Here is a 13,641-nt window from a genome sequence, read left to right as displayed (position 1 = left end):
GATAGATCTTTTTTGAATTAAAATAAGAACACGTGCATTACGTGTGAATTTTTTGAATTGCTAAAACATGAATTCCCACATGTTTGTTTCAAACTTCCATAAGAGAGACGATGGCATAACTGTCATCTCTCTTGCTGATGAACTTCTTTTAGTGACCCTGGAGACAATTCTTAAGGTTTGTTTCCCATTTTTACACCATTATAATAATAAAGTCAATTCACACCATGGTTAAGTTTGAGACGTGAATGCGAGCAAGGCGCGGAATCACAAGAGCCGTTGTAAAGCAAGTCGTCAAGAAAAGGGAAAAAGAAATGAGAAACGGGTGTGACACGCGAGATGATCCGTTATCCTATGTGTTCAAACTTGAAGAAGCTCTGCCTGAATGTGATATTGAAGATTTGGTTGACATGGTCGTTACAATCGTTTTTGGAGGTTTGATCAATTAATGTCTACTTGATATACGACAATATGAACCAAATATAGATCTTTAATTGCTTTTAAGAAGCATCGACATTAGAAGGTATGACGTCGTTTCTACTTGAGACAAATTCCTTTACTTTTTTACCTTCTAGGAATGGATACTACGGGCAACAGCTTATGCTTTACTGCTCTATCTATTGGTTTACATGCAGGCGTTGAAAACAAGTATGAATTTGAATTCTTTCTACGGGAATCATGGGCGTACAGGCTAACATTTGTAAAGGGGGGAGGTCGAAACATTAAGTGACTTAATATGTATAACTTTCCAGCAAATAATGGTCTACCCGATATTTTTTGGGGCTGCCCCTCGACTAATACGCCAATTAGCTATATATATTTAACCGTCGTGAGCAGTCTTATAGAGATGTGATGGACTTTGCTAATCACTGATCACTCATATATACAAAAGCTTTTTGTTTGAATTTCACAAAGCTATTTTTACATTCGCTAATGCTCATGATGTTAGCTTTCGTGGCTGATATTTTCATATTGTTTTCTATTGCCTAGGTTTACCATATATTTTGATTATGCATGTAGATGTTGGACTTGTAACGTTTTATTATATAATAACCATAAACATTTGAGCAATTTCATTGGTCGAGAGTATTAATCTATAAGAGGACATACCTACGGAATTGATATCACAGAAATTTCTTGTTTTTAAATCACAAACGATCGGCGATTTGAATATTTACCTGATTTTATAACTGCATGGGCAAATGAAGACATTAAGAAGACTTAGTTGAAGCAGTTGACGTATTTGAACAAAAAGAAAAAAAACTCCATTTTCAAACGTTTGTTTGTACTTCGTCGTCGATAACACAATTTCAACAAAATTGATCAGCCATTGCTTATTTATACTGGTAGCCAATCACATTTTATCACATGACTAAGATAGCCAATGGGCCAATACCACCAAGGGCGAAACTAGGACGTTATTTGGGAGGAGTATATATTCATGTATTCAGCTCTGCCCTGCTAATTTCTTTTGTTTGCGATTTTAATTTTAAAAGAAGTCAGCAGGGCAGAGCTGAACATATGAATATTTACCCCAATTAGCGTTCTAGTTTCGCCCTTTAATAGCATGTGTTTAATCTTATTATTGATTACGTACGCGGGACATTTGCAAAATCATTTTTTAGCTCTTATCACAAAGTCGTCATACCCGTGTATCTATAACTGTATAGACAAGGGTTAAATGTAATCTATTTGTTAAACATGCCATGCATCAACTCAGTTGTGTAATGGTCTAACTAGAGACCATATCTTTGTAAGCTTAAGTTTTTTCCGCATTTACTGTTCAAATGTTCTTGTTTAGGCTTCGAAAAGAAATAGATGAAGTGATTGGTGATTTAAAGGAGATCACAGCCAAAGATATTATGGCAATGCCGTATCTCGGTCAAGTTGTGAAGGAATCGCTTCGCTTGCATCCTCCGACACCAGCAATCACAAGAAGAACCAATTACGAAACTTTCATTGGAAACGTCAAAATACCAGGAGATGTACCTGTTATGGCAAATCCGTATGTTATTCAAACGCATCCGGATTACTGGAAAGATCCTCATTCTTTTAATCCAGATCGCTTTGCTGATCCTGAATTAGTTCATCCCGCCGCATATTTTCCCTTTTCTCTCGGTCCAAGGCGTTGCATTGCACCACAACACGCGGAATTGCAATTGAAACTCATCATTGCTCGTCTTTAAAGAAATTTAAATTCAAATTGCTGCCTGGTCAGACATTGAAGGTTGCTGAAAATATTAGTTTTGGCCCTGTTGGAACTGTTCGCTGCACGCTAACGCTGGCGAGCGAAAGTTAGATGACAAAAGATACAAGATGCACACTCAAACATTTGATATTTGCATTATGTACATTTCAAACTTTTCTCTGATTGCGTCCCTTCTTAACTTTGTTTTGCACAAATTTGGTGGTCGCCAAAGATATTTAAATGAACTGTTCATTTGTTGATTGCTCCTGTGTTTTGTTTTTCCTCACAACTTAGCTACATCCTTTTTCTGTTGCTCGTGTTGTTTACGGACTTAATTTTTCACCATGCTATTCATGTTGTTCTTCCACTTCATAAAATACATTTCATGGGATGACCAAGAAATTAGGTCGTCTATACGTCGCTAAACACAACCTGTATGATTACGGAATACAAATAATACCTTTACCTGCGAATACCTCTAGTGACCTCTTATAAGCGGACTCCTCCCGTAAGCTGACACTCTGGTCGTGGTCTCAAGGGTTTTTGTTAATACCGTACAGTGTCAAAAGTTGCCCAACCCTTTAAAACTTAATTTTTTAAAAGTCATGAAAAATACATACTGTAAAGGTGTATATGTAGCGAGAAAAAATCTGTCTGAAGAAAGTGCATTCAATCGTTCGCTGATTTTGAAAATTACAGTCCCATAATGAACACGCTCCTAAACCATGTACGGCATTCCCTGAAAAATCATAGCCGCCTTTGAGGCCAGTGATTTCAAAAGGGTGGCTCCTTTCGACACTTTATCACTGATGCAACAAAAATGACTGAAGTCATGAATAGCTGGCGAAAGTTGATATTTTTGCTTATATTTAATACTGGCTTATAAAAAGTGTTCTTTTAATACTTGCTGTATGATTAATTTTAGATGTCTATAATTTTCATGAAAATTTAAAATATTTAGTTATTTTTGCTGCGAGCTTCATTTGATTTTTTGCATTCTTTCAGTGTAAAACTTACACTATGTTTCAGATAAGAAGATTTTGAGTTAAACTACAGAAAAACAAATATATTAAAAGTACATGATGAAACTGCATGTTCGTTATAATATTTTCCTAACTATATACTTCTTTTCACCGCGCATAACGGCGTTCAAAGTTAAAACCAAAATTAAATTACTTACTGGTAGGAAGTACAGATTTTAGAACGGAAACTGTTGGCACAAAAATCATGCAATCTATTCGCTAAAAGCAGTTGAAACATCAACTTTTAAAGACTGCAATCGTGTCGAAGTTATGTTTCAGCAATCTTCGTGGGCAAGGCTAACTTTGAGACACATTCTGTACATCTACGTCGACTTTGTTATTTTTAAGTGTCATAATCTGTAGTCGTCGCACAAGATATAACATTTGTGCGTCTCTTTGTAGAGCATTGACAGCTTTCGGAGTTCGTATGAGATATATACCACTGAGTTCTTAAAAATTTTTCCTTAGAAGTACGGATGACATTGTCGGTCCATATTGTGGTTCAAAGATGAAGGACACAAGTGTATCATTTTCCATTTGAAATGGTGAGTTTTTCATTATTTTTATACGACTGGCGGAACTGATGCCATTCATTTTATTATACTGTACGGGGTGTATCAAAAAAAATTGAACAGTTTGCAAAACGTTGCTGAAATGATCATCGTGCAAGATTTGCAAAAACCTATGGTTGAAATAGTTGGACTTCCGACAGACGGTATAAAATAAACACAATGAAACGCGTGCGCTCATTGATCTAGAGCTGAGTTTGCATTAGCCAGATCAAATTACACTAAATATCATTTATTTCTTAAAGGGAAACTCCACCCAAAAATAATGTTGGTCTTAAAACTTTGTCTGTCCCGTGAAAATAAATATGCGGCAATTTTTTTGTTTGTTTGATTCAATATTTTCACAAAAAAATGAGTTGAAATGCTGCAGCTAGGGCATCCGGTGCGTGGGAGCAGAAATATGTCAGCGGCTTGTATTGACGTCATATCGTCAATTGCTCCTCAAAGCTTTATGTAAAGTCATTGCACAGTCATAATAAACTTGCGTCAAAATGCTTCTCCTAATCACAAAATGTTTCTTTTCGAAACGTCGGAATTTTTTATTCGTAGGTATTTACACAAGCAACTTTTATAGCTTACATGCAAGTATTGAACTGGTTATTTGTATTCTGTTTTAATAGAACGGTTTCACATCCATAAAGGCCATTATCGCACAGTTTCCGCACTACATATAGAACTTGAATGTCGATTAATATTATTTTTTAAAAATACGAAGGTTTCTTTGTGTGGAAACTGTGCGTAATGCCGTTTGCTTGTCCTCCGAATTCAACCTTAACAACAGTTTCCACTGATGTGAAACCAATCTATTGCCCTTAATAAACATTGAATAATAATAAACATGGTTGTGTAACTCATTACGGTTAGAAAATAATCCTACATAAAACCATTGTAAAAATAGCCTTTCGTGCATAGAATTAAGGTGTAGTTTCCTATATTAAGGTGTATTAATTGAATGTGAAGAAAACACTGTAGGTAGTTTGCTATCATTTAAACTTTTTTGTATAAATGGTCATCACACAACATGGACATCTCAACCACTCATATGGAATGTCCCAGCTGGAAATTTGCTTTTGGCTGCATCAACTTTATTTAGTGGAAACACTTATGAAAGAATCAGCCAATTTGCATCTTTCATGAATCTCGAATTTATTGGAAAAACCAGTTTTTACAGCTTTCAAAAGCAGTATCTTTTTCCTGTTGTTGACAAAGCTTGGAAAGAGGAGAAATCAGCTGTTATTGCCGAAGCTAAGAAGTCTGGTAGTCTTAATGTGAATGGTGATGGTCGATGTGATAGCCCTGGGCATAATGCCAAGTATGGTACTTATACAATGATGGCTGACTCTGGTAAGATAGTAACTTTTAATGTTGTGCAAAGTACTGAAGTCAGTTCTTCTAATGCTATGGAGAAAGAAGCATTTGAAAGATGTCTGTATGAAGTTGAAAAGCTAGTTCCTGTTAAGCGAATAACAACAGATACACATGTTTCGATTGCCAGTGCTATGAAAAACAAACACCCTCATATTGATCACCAATATGATGTGTGGCATTTGTCTAAATCTGTCACAAAAAAACTAACAAAGAAGGCTAACATTAAGGGAAATGATGACTTGACCCATTGGATTAAGTCCATTTCTAATCATCTTTGGTGGTGCTCTGCAAGTTGTAACAAGAATGCAGAAGAATTGGTGGAAAAATGGAAGTCTGTCCTTAACCACATTTCCAACAAGCATTTCTGGAAGGGGAACACATATTTTCATCAATGTTGCCACCATTAATTAACAGAAAAAGAAACAAAGCAGAAGAAGTGGTTATCTCCTACTTCACAAGCATATATCGCTGCAGAGAAGGTGATATGTGACAAGAGGCTTCTAAAAGACCTGCGGAAGCTATCTGAGTTTTGTCACACAGGAGAGTTGGAGGTTTACCATTCCCTTTTACTGAAATATTGCCCAAAGCGAGAGCATTCGAGAGTAAAATTTTCGCAAATTGCTAATATTAACCATTTTTAGAGTGAAAATAGTGTTGCCGAGAAGCACTTTTGAAAGAGCTTGTGCGTGAAAATGACGCAGCTTAAAAGCATTTGGGACACATAAGGTTAAAATATGTCACATTTAGGAAATTTGGCTTATATCTACGCGAACACTTAGCGTTTGAATTGAGAATTTATATAACGCTTCGGTCAAATTTCTCAAAGCTTTGCTAGCTTGTCATTTTCGTGCGCCAGCTATTTCAGAACTACTTCTTGGTAACATAATTCTCACTCTTACCATTTCATCAAAGATTTTTCAGATGAATTGCAGAGCTAACGCGTCGATATGAGTATAATGGCTGAAAATACCGACTCGTGTTGGACAAAAGTAGTTAACTTTAATTACAGTTAACGCTAACTACCGTAGTTAACTCCTTAAATTTAGTAACTTAACTGCATGGCTAAATTTAACTACTTTTACCTGCAAAAAGTGTAGTTAAAAAGTATAGTTAAGAGCTTTATACAACCGACCCCTGGAATTTTGTGATTTCTCCGCTGAAATCGTACATTACGATTGTGCATATTACTGATTTCACATGTTGAAAAATCGCGGCGAAAAGGTAGATCTTCCTCCATAATATTTCTCATTCTACTATGAATTTACTTGACTTAAAGATATTTAAGTAAGTATTCAGAATAAAAATTTTATCATGAATCTATTTTCCACATAAAATTGAATCAAATAGTTGGCTGATAGTATTGAGTACGTATATGCTTAAAAAGTTCATCCTTTGTTTTTGTCGACTGACAGTAATATATAGTACAGCGACTACTTAGCATTCAGTTTGACCTACTTTGGTGTGCCTACTATGCTAAAATCTTGTATATCAGGCATAAGGTAACACAACAAATTTAAACTCTTTGGTTTCTCTACATGTGGAGAAAGTCGTCTGCAACAAAATCCTGTAGTAAAAAGTAAGTGTTTTAACAGGAGAGTGTAGTTTCATCTTTGTAGAAGCCACTCGACTCTAAAGATGACTATAAAACTAAGGATGTCAAAACGTCAAACATACTAACACTAACATAAAGTTCTCTATTCTCGGGTCTGCACTTATGTGGACAATCTATATATACATATAAGCCCCTTTCAATACATATTAGAGAGATTTAGCAAACACGACGTATCGTTTAAGACGTCGTAAAAATGGCGTAAATATGGCGTGGTCCCAACCATATATTGAAATATCATGCCATTTTTACGCCAGTTTCACGACGTCTTAAGCGATACGTCGTGTTTGCTAAATCTTTCTATTGTTGTCGAAAGTTGACGTAAATACGTCTGATGATGCTGTATATACATAGATGATGCAAGTTTCTTTTAAAATTCCTGCTGCAACACATGTTATCCATTTTCAGTTATCCATTATACAACGAAGCTATCATATACAGCTTAGTAAGTTAAAGTTAAGTGCATAAATACGTATTGTATATTTATATAAATATTTAAATATTATTAAAGTTAATTTGTTTATCCTGCACTTTGGCGAACCGTCGTTGTCCGATCATCATTATGCTTGCAGATTTTGTTCCTTAAAATCCTTGTTTAATACCTATCTTTCCTTTTATTGGCCACAATAATGTAATATTTATATCTAACTACGTCAACCTAACATCTTCCTATAGCATGCAGCAAATGATATGGCCATGTACCCACGTGTATCCACACAACGTGGATGCATGGCCATATCATTTAAAAGATCAATGCCAGCGAAATGTTTTGTTCTTGCTATCAAAGCATCAAACATGAATTTTGTTTCTCCGGAAACTTTTTGTGTCAAGTTTTGAAATCATTTTCACAACAAGAAAAAAACATCGAACTGACGCTTTGCCACTTAGCTATAATTCATGCGTTCAATTGAGATTATGTTGGCCGTTTTATGATATCCTTGCTCTCAAATGCTGTCGATTATATTATGTTTCTATGATAAAGAAGCCATTTGTTGGCTGAATTCGTTGGCTATTTGTTCCATTTCCACTGCATTAGCAAACTGAAGGCTAATCTGCTCGGGAAGTCAATTATGCTATGCATAAGGGTAAAATTAAGTTACATGTGCAAATTGTATTAAATGAGCTAGTTTCAAGTTAACAGTTTATAATGACCTAATAATGTAATCCTTAAACCATTAATATTGTTAAATGGTGCCCGGGTCATTACCACCGGAACTTATCTCTGTCGGCAAACCGTCATCATCAAATCCAGGTATGCGCTCAGCTCCGGCAAACGCTGATCCCGTATAAGGTGCGTCTCGATCAAATTGCCAGCTGCCGCCTCCATCAGTGGCTACTGGAAATTTCGATGCATTGGAATTTCGTGCCTTTAAACTGAAATAAAATAAGTACATTCAGACCTTGTCGTGTAAATAAGCGGTTTTCCCAAGAAATTTTTTCCAATGGATGTAGCTTGGCTACTACAAACATATCTTAAGCAAGTCTGTTGATCGTTAATGTATGAAATACAGTACAGTGAAACTATTGAAAATTGTAATAGTTTGTTATTTTATGTACATTTACACATAAATAAAATTATACTTACCACACAACAGCAACCACCACGAAGATGAGCAAGACCAATCCACCAATCGATAGACCCAATATCAATGCAAAATCAGGATCGTCATCCTCATCGGGTGGCATTGTTGTCATAACATTATTGTCATTGTTAAGCATATTTAAGCTGACATTAAAAATACTAGACATTAATGTTCCATTTGTCACGCTTTGAACTTCATTGGAATTAAGTGGCGTGTTTGTGCTGGGTAACAAAACAGCAAAGCTTACACTTCCATTCGTTTCGATTTGAACAATCACATCGTTTATGGTAAATCTGTAAATATAATTTGTCAGTTAGTATTAAATATAAAATGCATGTCATTGTAACTTATGGGATATTGTCGATATTTTTTTATTTGTCGAGGGCAAATAGCAATGCCGACAATAAGGTAACGACAGCTTCGATACAACATATGTCTTTATCTGCGTTGTAAGTTTCTATTTCATGGGTATTGTATGGCATCATTTGAATTATTTGAAAACCAAGCTTTCCTTCGTACTCGCTGTTTTGCAAGGGTTAGCGTTCACTTCTCTAGTTTTCGTCAGTAAATAAAAAAATTAAAAAATAAATTGTGTATTGGGTATTGTATGGCATCATTTGAATTATTTGAAAACCAAGCTTTCCTTCGTACTCGCTGTTTTGCAAGAGTTAGCGTTCACTTCTCTAGTTTTCGTCAGTAAAATAAAAAAATTAAAAAATGGATTGTTTGAAATCGTCTCGTCCGGTTAATAACACATTCCGAGGTGACGCTGGCATATATAACAAACATGCGTGATATTTCCTTTGTGCGGCCATGTATCACACTTACTGGTTTGAAGAACATAAGCTAGAGTTGGTATTATTCCGACAGAATTCATTCATTCTCAGCGCTATCGAATATTGAACATCCAGTCGAAATGCCTGAAATTAAGTCAAAAATCTAAATCAAGATAAAAACTGATTAAAAATCTTGCACAAAGATGAAAGCAACTCCTTTAACAATAAGATGATTTCTCTAAGAAGACAAGGATTGTCATTAATTGATGTATGGTATGATAAATTACAAATTGCTTTGAATTTCATTACCTCTCTGTCGATAGATGTATCTGAAGCGTTAATGTTAAGTCGCACAAGGTTTAATCGTTGGTCATCCGACAATGGAGGATTAACAAACGGCGGAGTTATGATGGAGTTATTTTGAGATATGACTTGTGTTCTTGATGTTCTTATAGCTGTTCTTAGAATAACAGGTGACAATGCTGAACCATCTGGTTTTTGTAAAGTGAATGACAGAAGTAGACCATCACCAATTGTTGAAGGTGATCTAGGCAATATCGTGACATTGTCGGGACTGATGTTGATGGCACTGCTGACAATGGCGCTGGAGCTAAAAAGTTATGTCAAAGAGTTAACAGATTGGCTCGTTTTCGGGAATCGTTCATCAGCCCGATCAGTTAATGTGATTAAGTGTATATATAGTTGCGAAATCACCAACAGTGTAATGAATGAAAAGAACTAAACATAAATTGAGCATATGCGCCTATGTCGATATTTATCCATAATACGTCGATATGAAAACTCCTATAACAAAACGGTCGCGAAGTCCTTTCAAGTGCTTCGACTGACAAATGTTATATAACAAGCAACTCGGCAAGTTTTGCAATAAAAAAAACGATATATTGTTGATTTTTTAGCAAAATATCAATGGATTTGGCATGGTACACAGGAAAGTGCACATGCGTGCGTGCGCAGTAAAGACGGTTAAAAACATCAATGCTTTTTTATAAGCATCCCTGCAATGGTTCTCTTTTGCTTCAGACCTTCAGGTCATTGATCATGTGAATAGTTAAGACTTAAAAGCAATGTACGTACGAAGTCTTCCTACTATAAACGTTGGCAGTTTGTTAAAAATATAGCGAAAAAAAACATAATAAAATGATAACTTACCTACTGAAGTTGCATAACGACTCTCTTACACCACAAAATTCCTCGGCAGCTCTGGCCAAGTTAGTGCGAAATAAGCTTGTATCAAACTAAAAGTGAAACAGTTCGTAAAATTTTGACGATAACTGTTTTGGAAAATTTAAGTGCGCACGGTAGTCAACTTAGCATTTATCTTAACATTTATAGTCAAATCACGATGATAAATTAAATTCTTGAATTGTTCCAAAAGACATCACTGACTTGTGATTTGTCGGACTTTAGCGAACGTCACCGAAAGTTCCCAAACACAGAAAAAAAGGTACACGAAAATTTATAGTTGTCTATTTTTACCTGATTAATTTGTAGATTGAAAACTCTAATTTGTACAGTGTCAGGTGGCGTTTGGAGACTGAACGATAGTCTTGAAAGAGACTCCACTACAAGCTCCTCAGCGGTGACAATGGTGGCTAGAATATTTTGTGGGATAGAAGTATTTGTCTGAGGATATTTAACATAAAATCTGTAGTAAATTTGATTGGTGCTCATAGCTGCTGAAGGTGTTGCAGCTGAAGTACGTTGTACGTTGTCTACGCTAAATGTCGACGCCCTGCAAGAATTAAGAAACTGCTTTCAATTGTATGTTTTATAATTACAACTATACGTACAATACATAGCACTCATTTCATGTTTCGTCCAAATTCATCGGGACTTTGTATTTTACAGCTATTTTGCTTTGGTAAATGTTTCAAGGGAAAAATGATTGCCACCTCTCTGCTAGGAGTCAGTGTTACGTTTCCTTTAATTTCTACTGGAATGTTGACAGATTAGCTTGAGTTGTACGTCCAGTTTAATTTGGTAGGATGTGTTAGGTTTTTATAAAATATATTATAGCTGTATGGAATATTTTGTGTTCTGAATAATTGCAAATAAAACTATAATTTGTTGTCACAGAATGACATGCGCATAATTACCGGTTGCGTAGATCACAGGTGACGGAATTCAACCTGCAATACGCCGAAACTCGGGGTGCAATTGCTGCTGATCTCAAGCGTCTGTCTATTAAAAAGTTCCACTGAAAGATATTAAAACAAAAGATAAAGAAATTTTTTGAGCGCATATATAACGTTCGTGTCTGTACTGTCGATTTACCTGATTTAAATTGAAGGTTATTTCTATGATTATACTGTTAATTATTTGATCGTCGCTAGCAGTTGGCGGATTCATTGGAGCGAATGATGTTTGGATTGTAATTTGTTGTTCGAGAAGTAACTCAAAATTTGTTTCACGCATGACCAATATCGAAGCAAGAGTAAGAGCAGACAGAAATCCCTGGTTCCTCGGGTTGTTCACATAAAATGAGATGTTCGCATATTGCCCATAGGTCGTTGACGCAATATTAACGTTACTCATACTGAAACTTACACCACTATAAACAAAAATATATTTTAAATTAATTTGTTTTACTCATATATATGTAACAAAATTTGTACATTGTGCACTATGTAACTATACGTTAATTATCAACATGAATCAGCACAGACGCATTCTTCGCTTCAACATAAACCACCATTTTGTATTAAAAATAGCTTAAAGCTACACTGTACGCAAAATGTCCAGACCTAGAGTCGTAAGAATTCTTACTTTTCCATGAGAATTGATGTAGATTTGTTAAACTTTTAAAAGTTCATGACTGTTAGCGTTTTACCTGTCAGTCAAACCACAGTCCTCCGTACGTCTGTAGTTGTCCACAGCGCAGTATTCATTGATCGTAATAGCCATAGCAAGTCGTAAATATCTTTCTTGGAAAATGGTAATCTGAAACACAATTATACAATTTTTAATTGTATTGTTTACTTCATTTTTAACTTTCATGCACGTCTATGCATTGACGAATTTCATTAAAAAGATGTGTTAGTTTAGGCAACAGCATCCATAAAAATGCAAAGTGTGCAATTTATCATCTTTTGAGCTTGGATAATGAAAACTTTATTATAATAACATAAGAAAAGTTTTTAACCATGGTTTGAAACATACCTGACTCGGGTGTTTAGTAAACTCAACAGAACGCTGTTGGCGAGCTGTTCCGCAGATGGAGGGATGGATTGAAAGAACTTGGTGTGTTTAAGGTTATGTTGAACATCAGTAAAGATTTTAATTTATTTAATTCTGAACAGTATAGAAGCTAATATGTCTTGCTCCAATGTGCCATTTCGAAGGGTGCTTGGATAATCAACATAAAACCTTAGTGTAACGTTGTTTCCTTGCATCGATGGGAAGCCAGGAAGTCTTCTCACTTGCATAAGGTGAACGAACTACATAAAGAAACTTGATGTTATGTAGTTTTGTTGAATTTTCCATGCTAAACGACTTTTATAAAATATCTTTTGAAAAAACGCGTGTTTCTATTATTGACTAAAATCAGGAATTTTATCGCAGGTTGCGTCGCGAGAAATTTGAATGGCAAGAATACAAACAATATGTAATAATAAAAATTAATATATTTATTTTTCTATAATTGTTTTTAAAAGGCTATTTTATAGAGGAAATAGAAAACATCTTCCTTGTTCCTATAGAGTTGAAGAAACTGTGAATGTTTGGGAAGAACATGTCCATGTCTATAGCTAAGTCTATAAAAACCGAAAAAATGTTCTCTATTTCTAAGATATGCATTCTTTTTTTGTGAGAGGTAAATACATGTCTAATCAAACGTTTTAAGAAACCTCAAACTGAGAATTTAGCTAGCTTGTAAGTTTTGAAGAAAAAACTTACCCAGAAACTCCACAAATTCTTGGACGTTGATTTAATTTGCAAAAATCATTTAGAATTGTAGCAACTGAATCCTTCAGTCGGGAGTCCACTTCCGCAGTGTACTTAAAAATAATGAGCATATAAACATGATTGGTTTTTGAAAAGGACGAAATTTCATAGTACGTTTGAAAGTGGGTGCAGGGTGTGTGTCAAAACAAGAATAACTTTTGTAATTAATCTATTTTGAAATTTCAATTTCTGATGACTGTTCTATAATTCCACAAGTGTATTCCTGTGCATGTTTTGCTGTTAGAATTCACATCAAATTCCAGGAGCCGAAAACTGTTGTGCTTGTGACAAATGAAGTCTTATAGCTATGTACGTAGTTTATAATACTTTATGCACACGTGGGATTTGCAAGGTGAGATGCATTAAAATGATCACAAAACGTCCAATTATGAAAGATATTCTGTTTTGATGTACCCTGTAAGCAGTGGCCTCTAGGATAAATAGTGAAATTTCATCAATACATTTGTGAATCTCTTACCCTTGATACATCGAGGAGCGTTATTTCGACTGCATTTTGCATTTGGTCGTTAGTTGCAGTTGGCGCAGTCGGAGCAAGGAAGAAGAAT

The 13,641-nt window shown here is 35.3% G+C and overlaps 2 protein-coding genes, 1 long non-coding RNA gene and 1 pseudogene across 3 annotated transcripts; 2 read left to right on the top strand and 2 right to left on the bottom strand.

Moving 5' to 3' along the window:
• LOC124445701 lies at positions 1-3,149 on the top strand (annotated as a pseudogene).
• A 712-nt stretch (positions 3,150-3,861) lies between these two features.
• On the top strand, positions 3,862-5,551 carry LOC124447173. The gene is made up of 2 exons (XM_046998063.1): positions 3,862-3,922; positions 4,716-5,551. The coding sequence occupies exons 1-2, from the start codon at positions 3,862-3,864 to the stop codon at positions 5,549-5,551; spliced, it is 897 nt and encodes a 298-aa protein (XP_046854019.1).
• Positions 5,552-7,150: 1,599 nt separating this feature from the next.
• On the bottom strand, positions 7,151-12,296 carry LOC124445699. The gene is made up of 10 exons (XM_046996449.1): positions 12,293-12,296; positions 11,964-12,073; positions 11,408-11,684; positions 11,230-11,330; positions 10,610-10,865; positions 10,283-10,368; positions 9,422-9,722; positions 9,165-9,256; positions 8,339-8,629; positions 7,151-8,127 (listed from the first exon to the last, which is right to left on the bottom strand). Exons 2-10 carry the CDS (start codon positions 12,035-12,037, stop codon positions 7,938-7,940), a joined length of 1,668 nt encoding a protein of 555 aa, XP_046852405.1. The 5' UTR covers positions 12,038-12,073; positions 12,293-12,296; the 3' UTR covers positions 7,151-7,937.
• A 262-nt stretch (positions 12,297-12,558) lies between these two features.
• Positions 12,559-13,629, bottom strand: LOC124445706. The gene is made up of 3 exons (XR_006948228.1): positions 13,554-13,629; positions 13,028-13,128; positions 12,559-12,570 (listed from the first exon to the last, which is right to left on the bottom strand). It is a non-coding gene; the product is annotated as an uncharacterized LOC124445706 (long non-coding RNA).
• Positions 13,630-13,641: the final 12 nt, after the last annotated feature.

The sequence above is a fragment of the Xenia sp. Carnegie-2017 genome, unplaced genomic scaffold (assembly GCF_021976095.1).
Source record: "Xenia sp. Carnegie-2017 unplaced genomic scaffold, XeniaSp_v1 HiC_scaffold_22, whole genome shotgun sequence".
Lineage (NCBI taxonomy): Eukaryota > Metazoa > Cnidaria > Anthozoa > Malacalcyonacea > Xeniidae > Xenia > Xenia sp. Carnegie-2017.
Note: the sequence above shows the minus strand (reverse complement) of the source record. Positions and strands in the feature narration are given on the sequence as shown.

Coding starts and splice junctions, on each gene's coding strand:
- LOC124447173 (XM_046998063.1), top strand. CDS start 3,862: ATGATCATCGTGCAAGATTTGCAAAAACCTATGGTTGAAATAGTTGGA. Junction 3,923..4,715: donor AGTTGGACTTCCGACAGACG/GTATAAAATAAA, acceptor TCCTATATTAAG/GTGTATTAATTGAATGTGAA.
- LOC124445699 (XM_046996449.1), bottom strand. CDS start 12,037: ATGGCTATTACGATCAATGAATACTGCGCTGTGGACAACTACAGACGT. Junction 10,866..11,229: donor ACCTGTGATCTACGCAACCG/GTAATTATGCGC, acceptor TAATTCTTGCAG/GGCGTCGACATTTAGCGTAG. Junction 8,128..8,338: donor GTGGTGGTTGCTGTTGTGTG/GTAAGTATAATT, acceptor ATTTTATTTCAG/TTTAAAGGCACGAAATTCCA.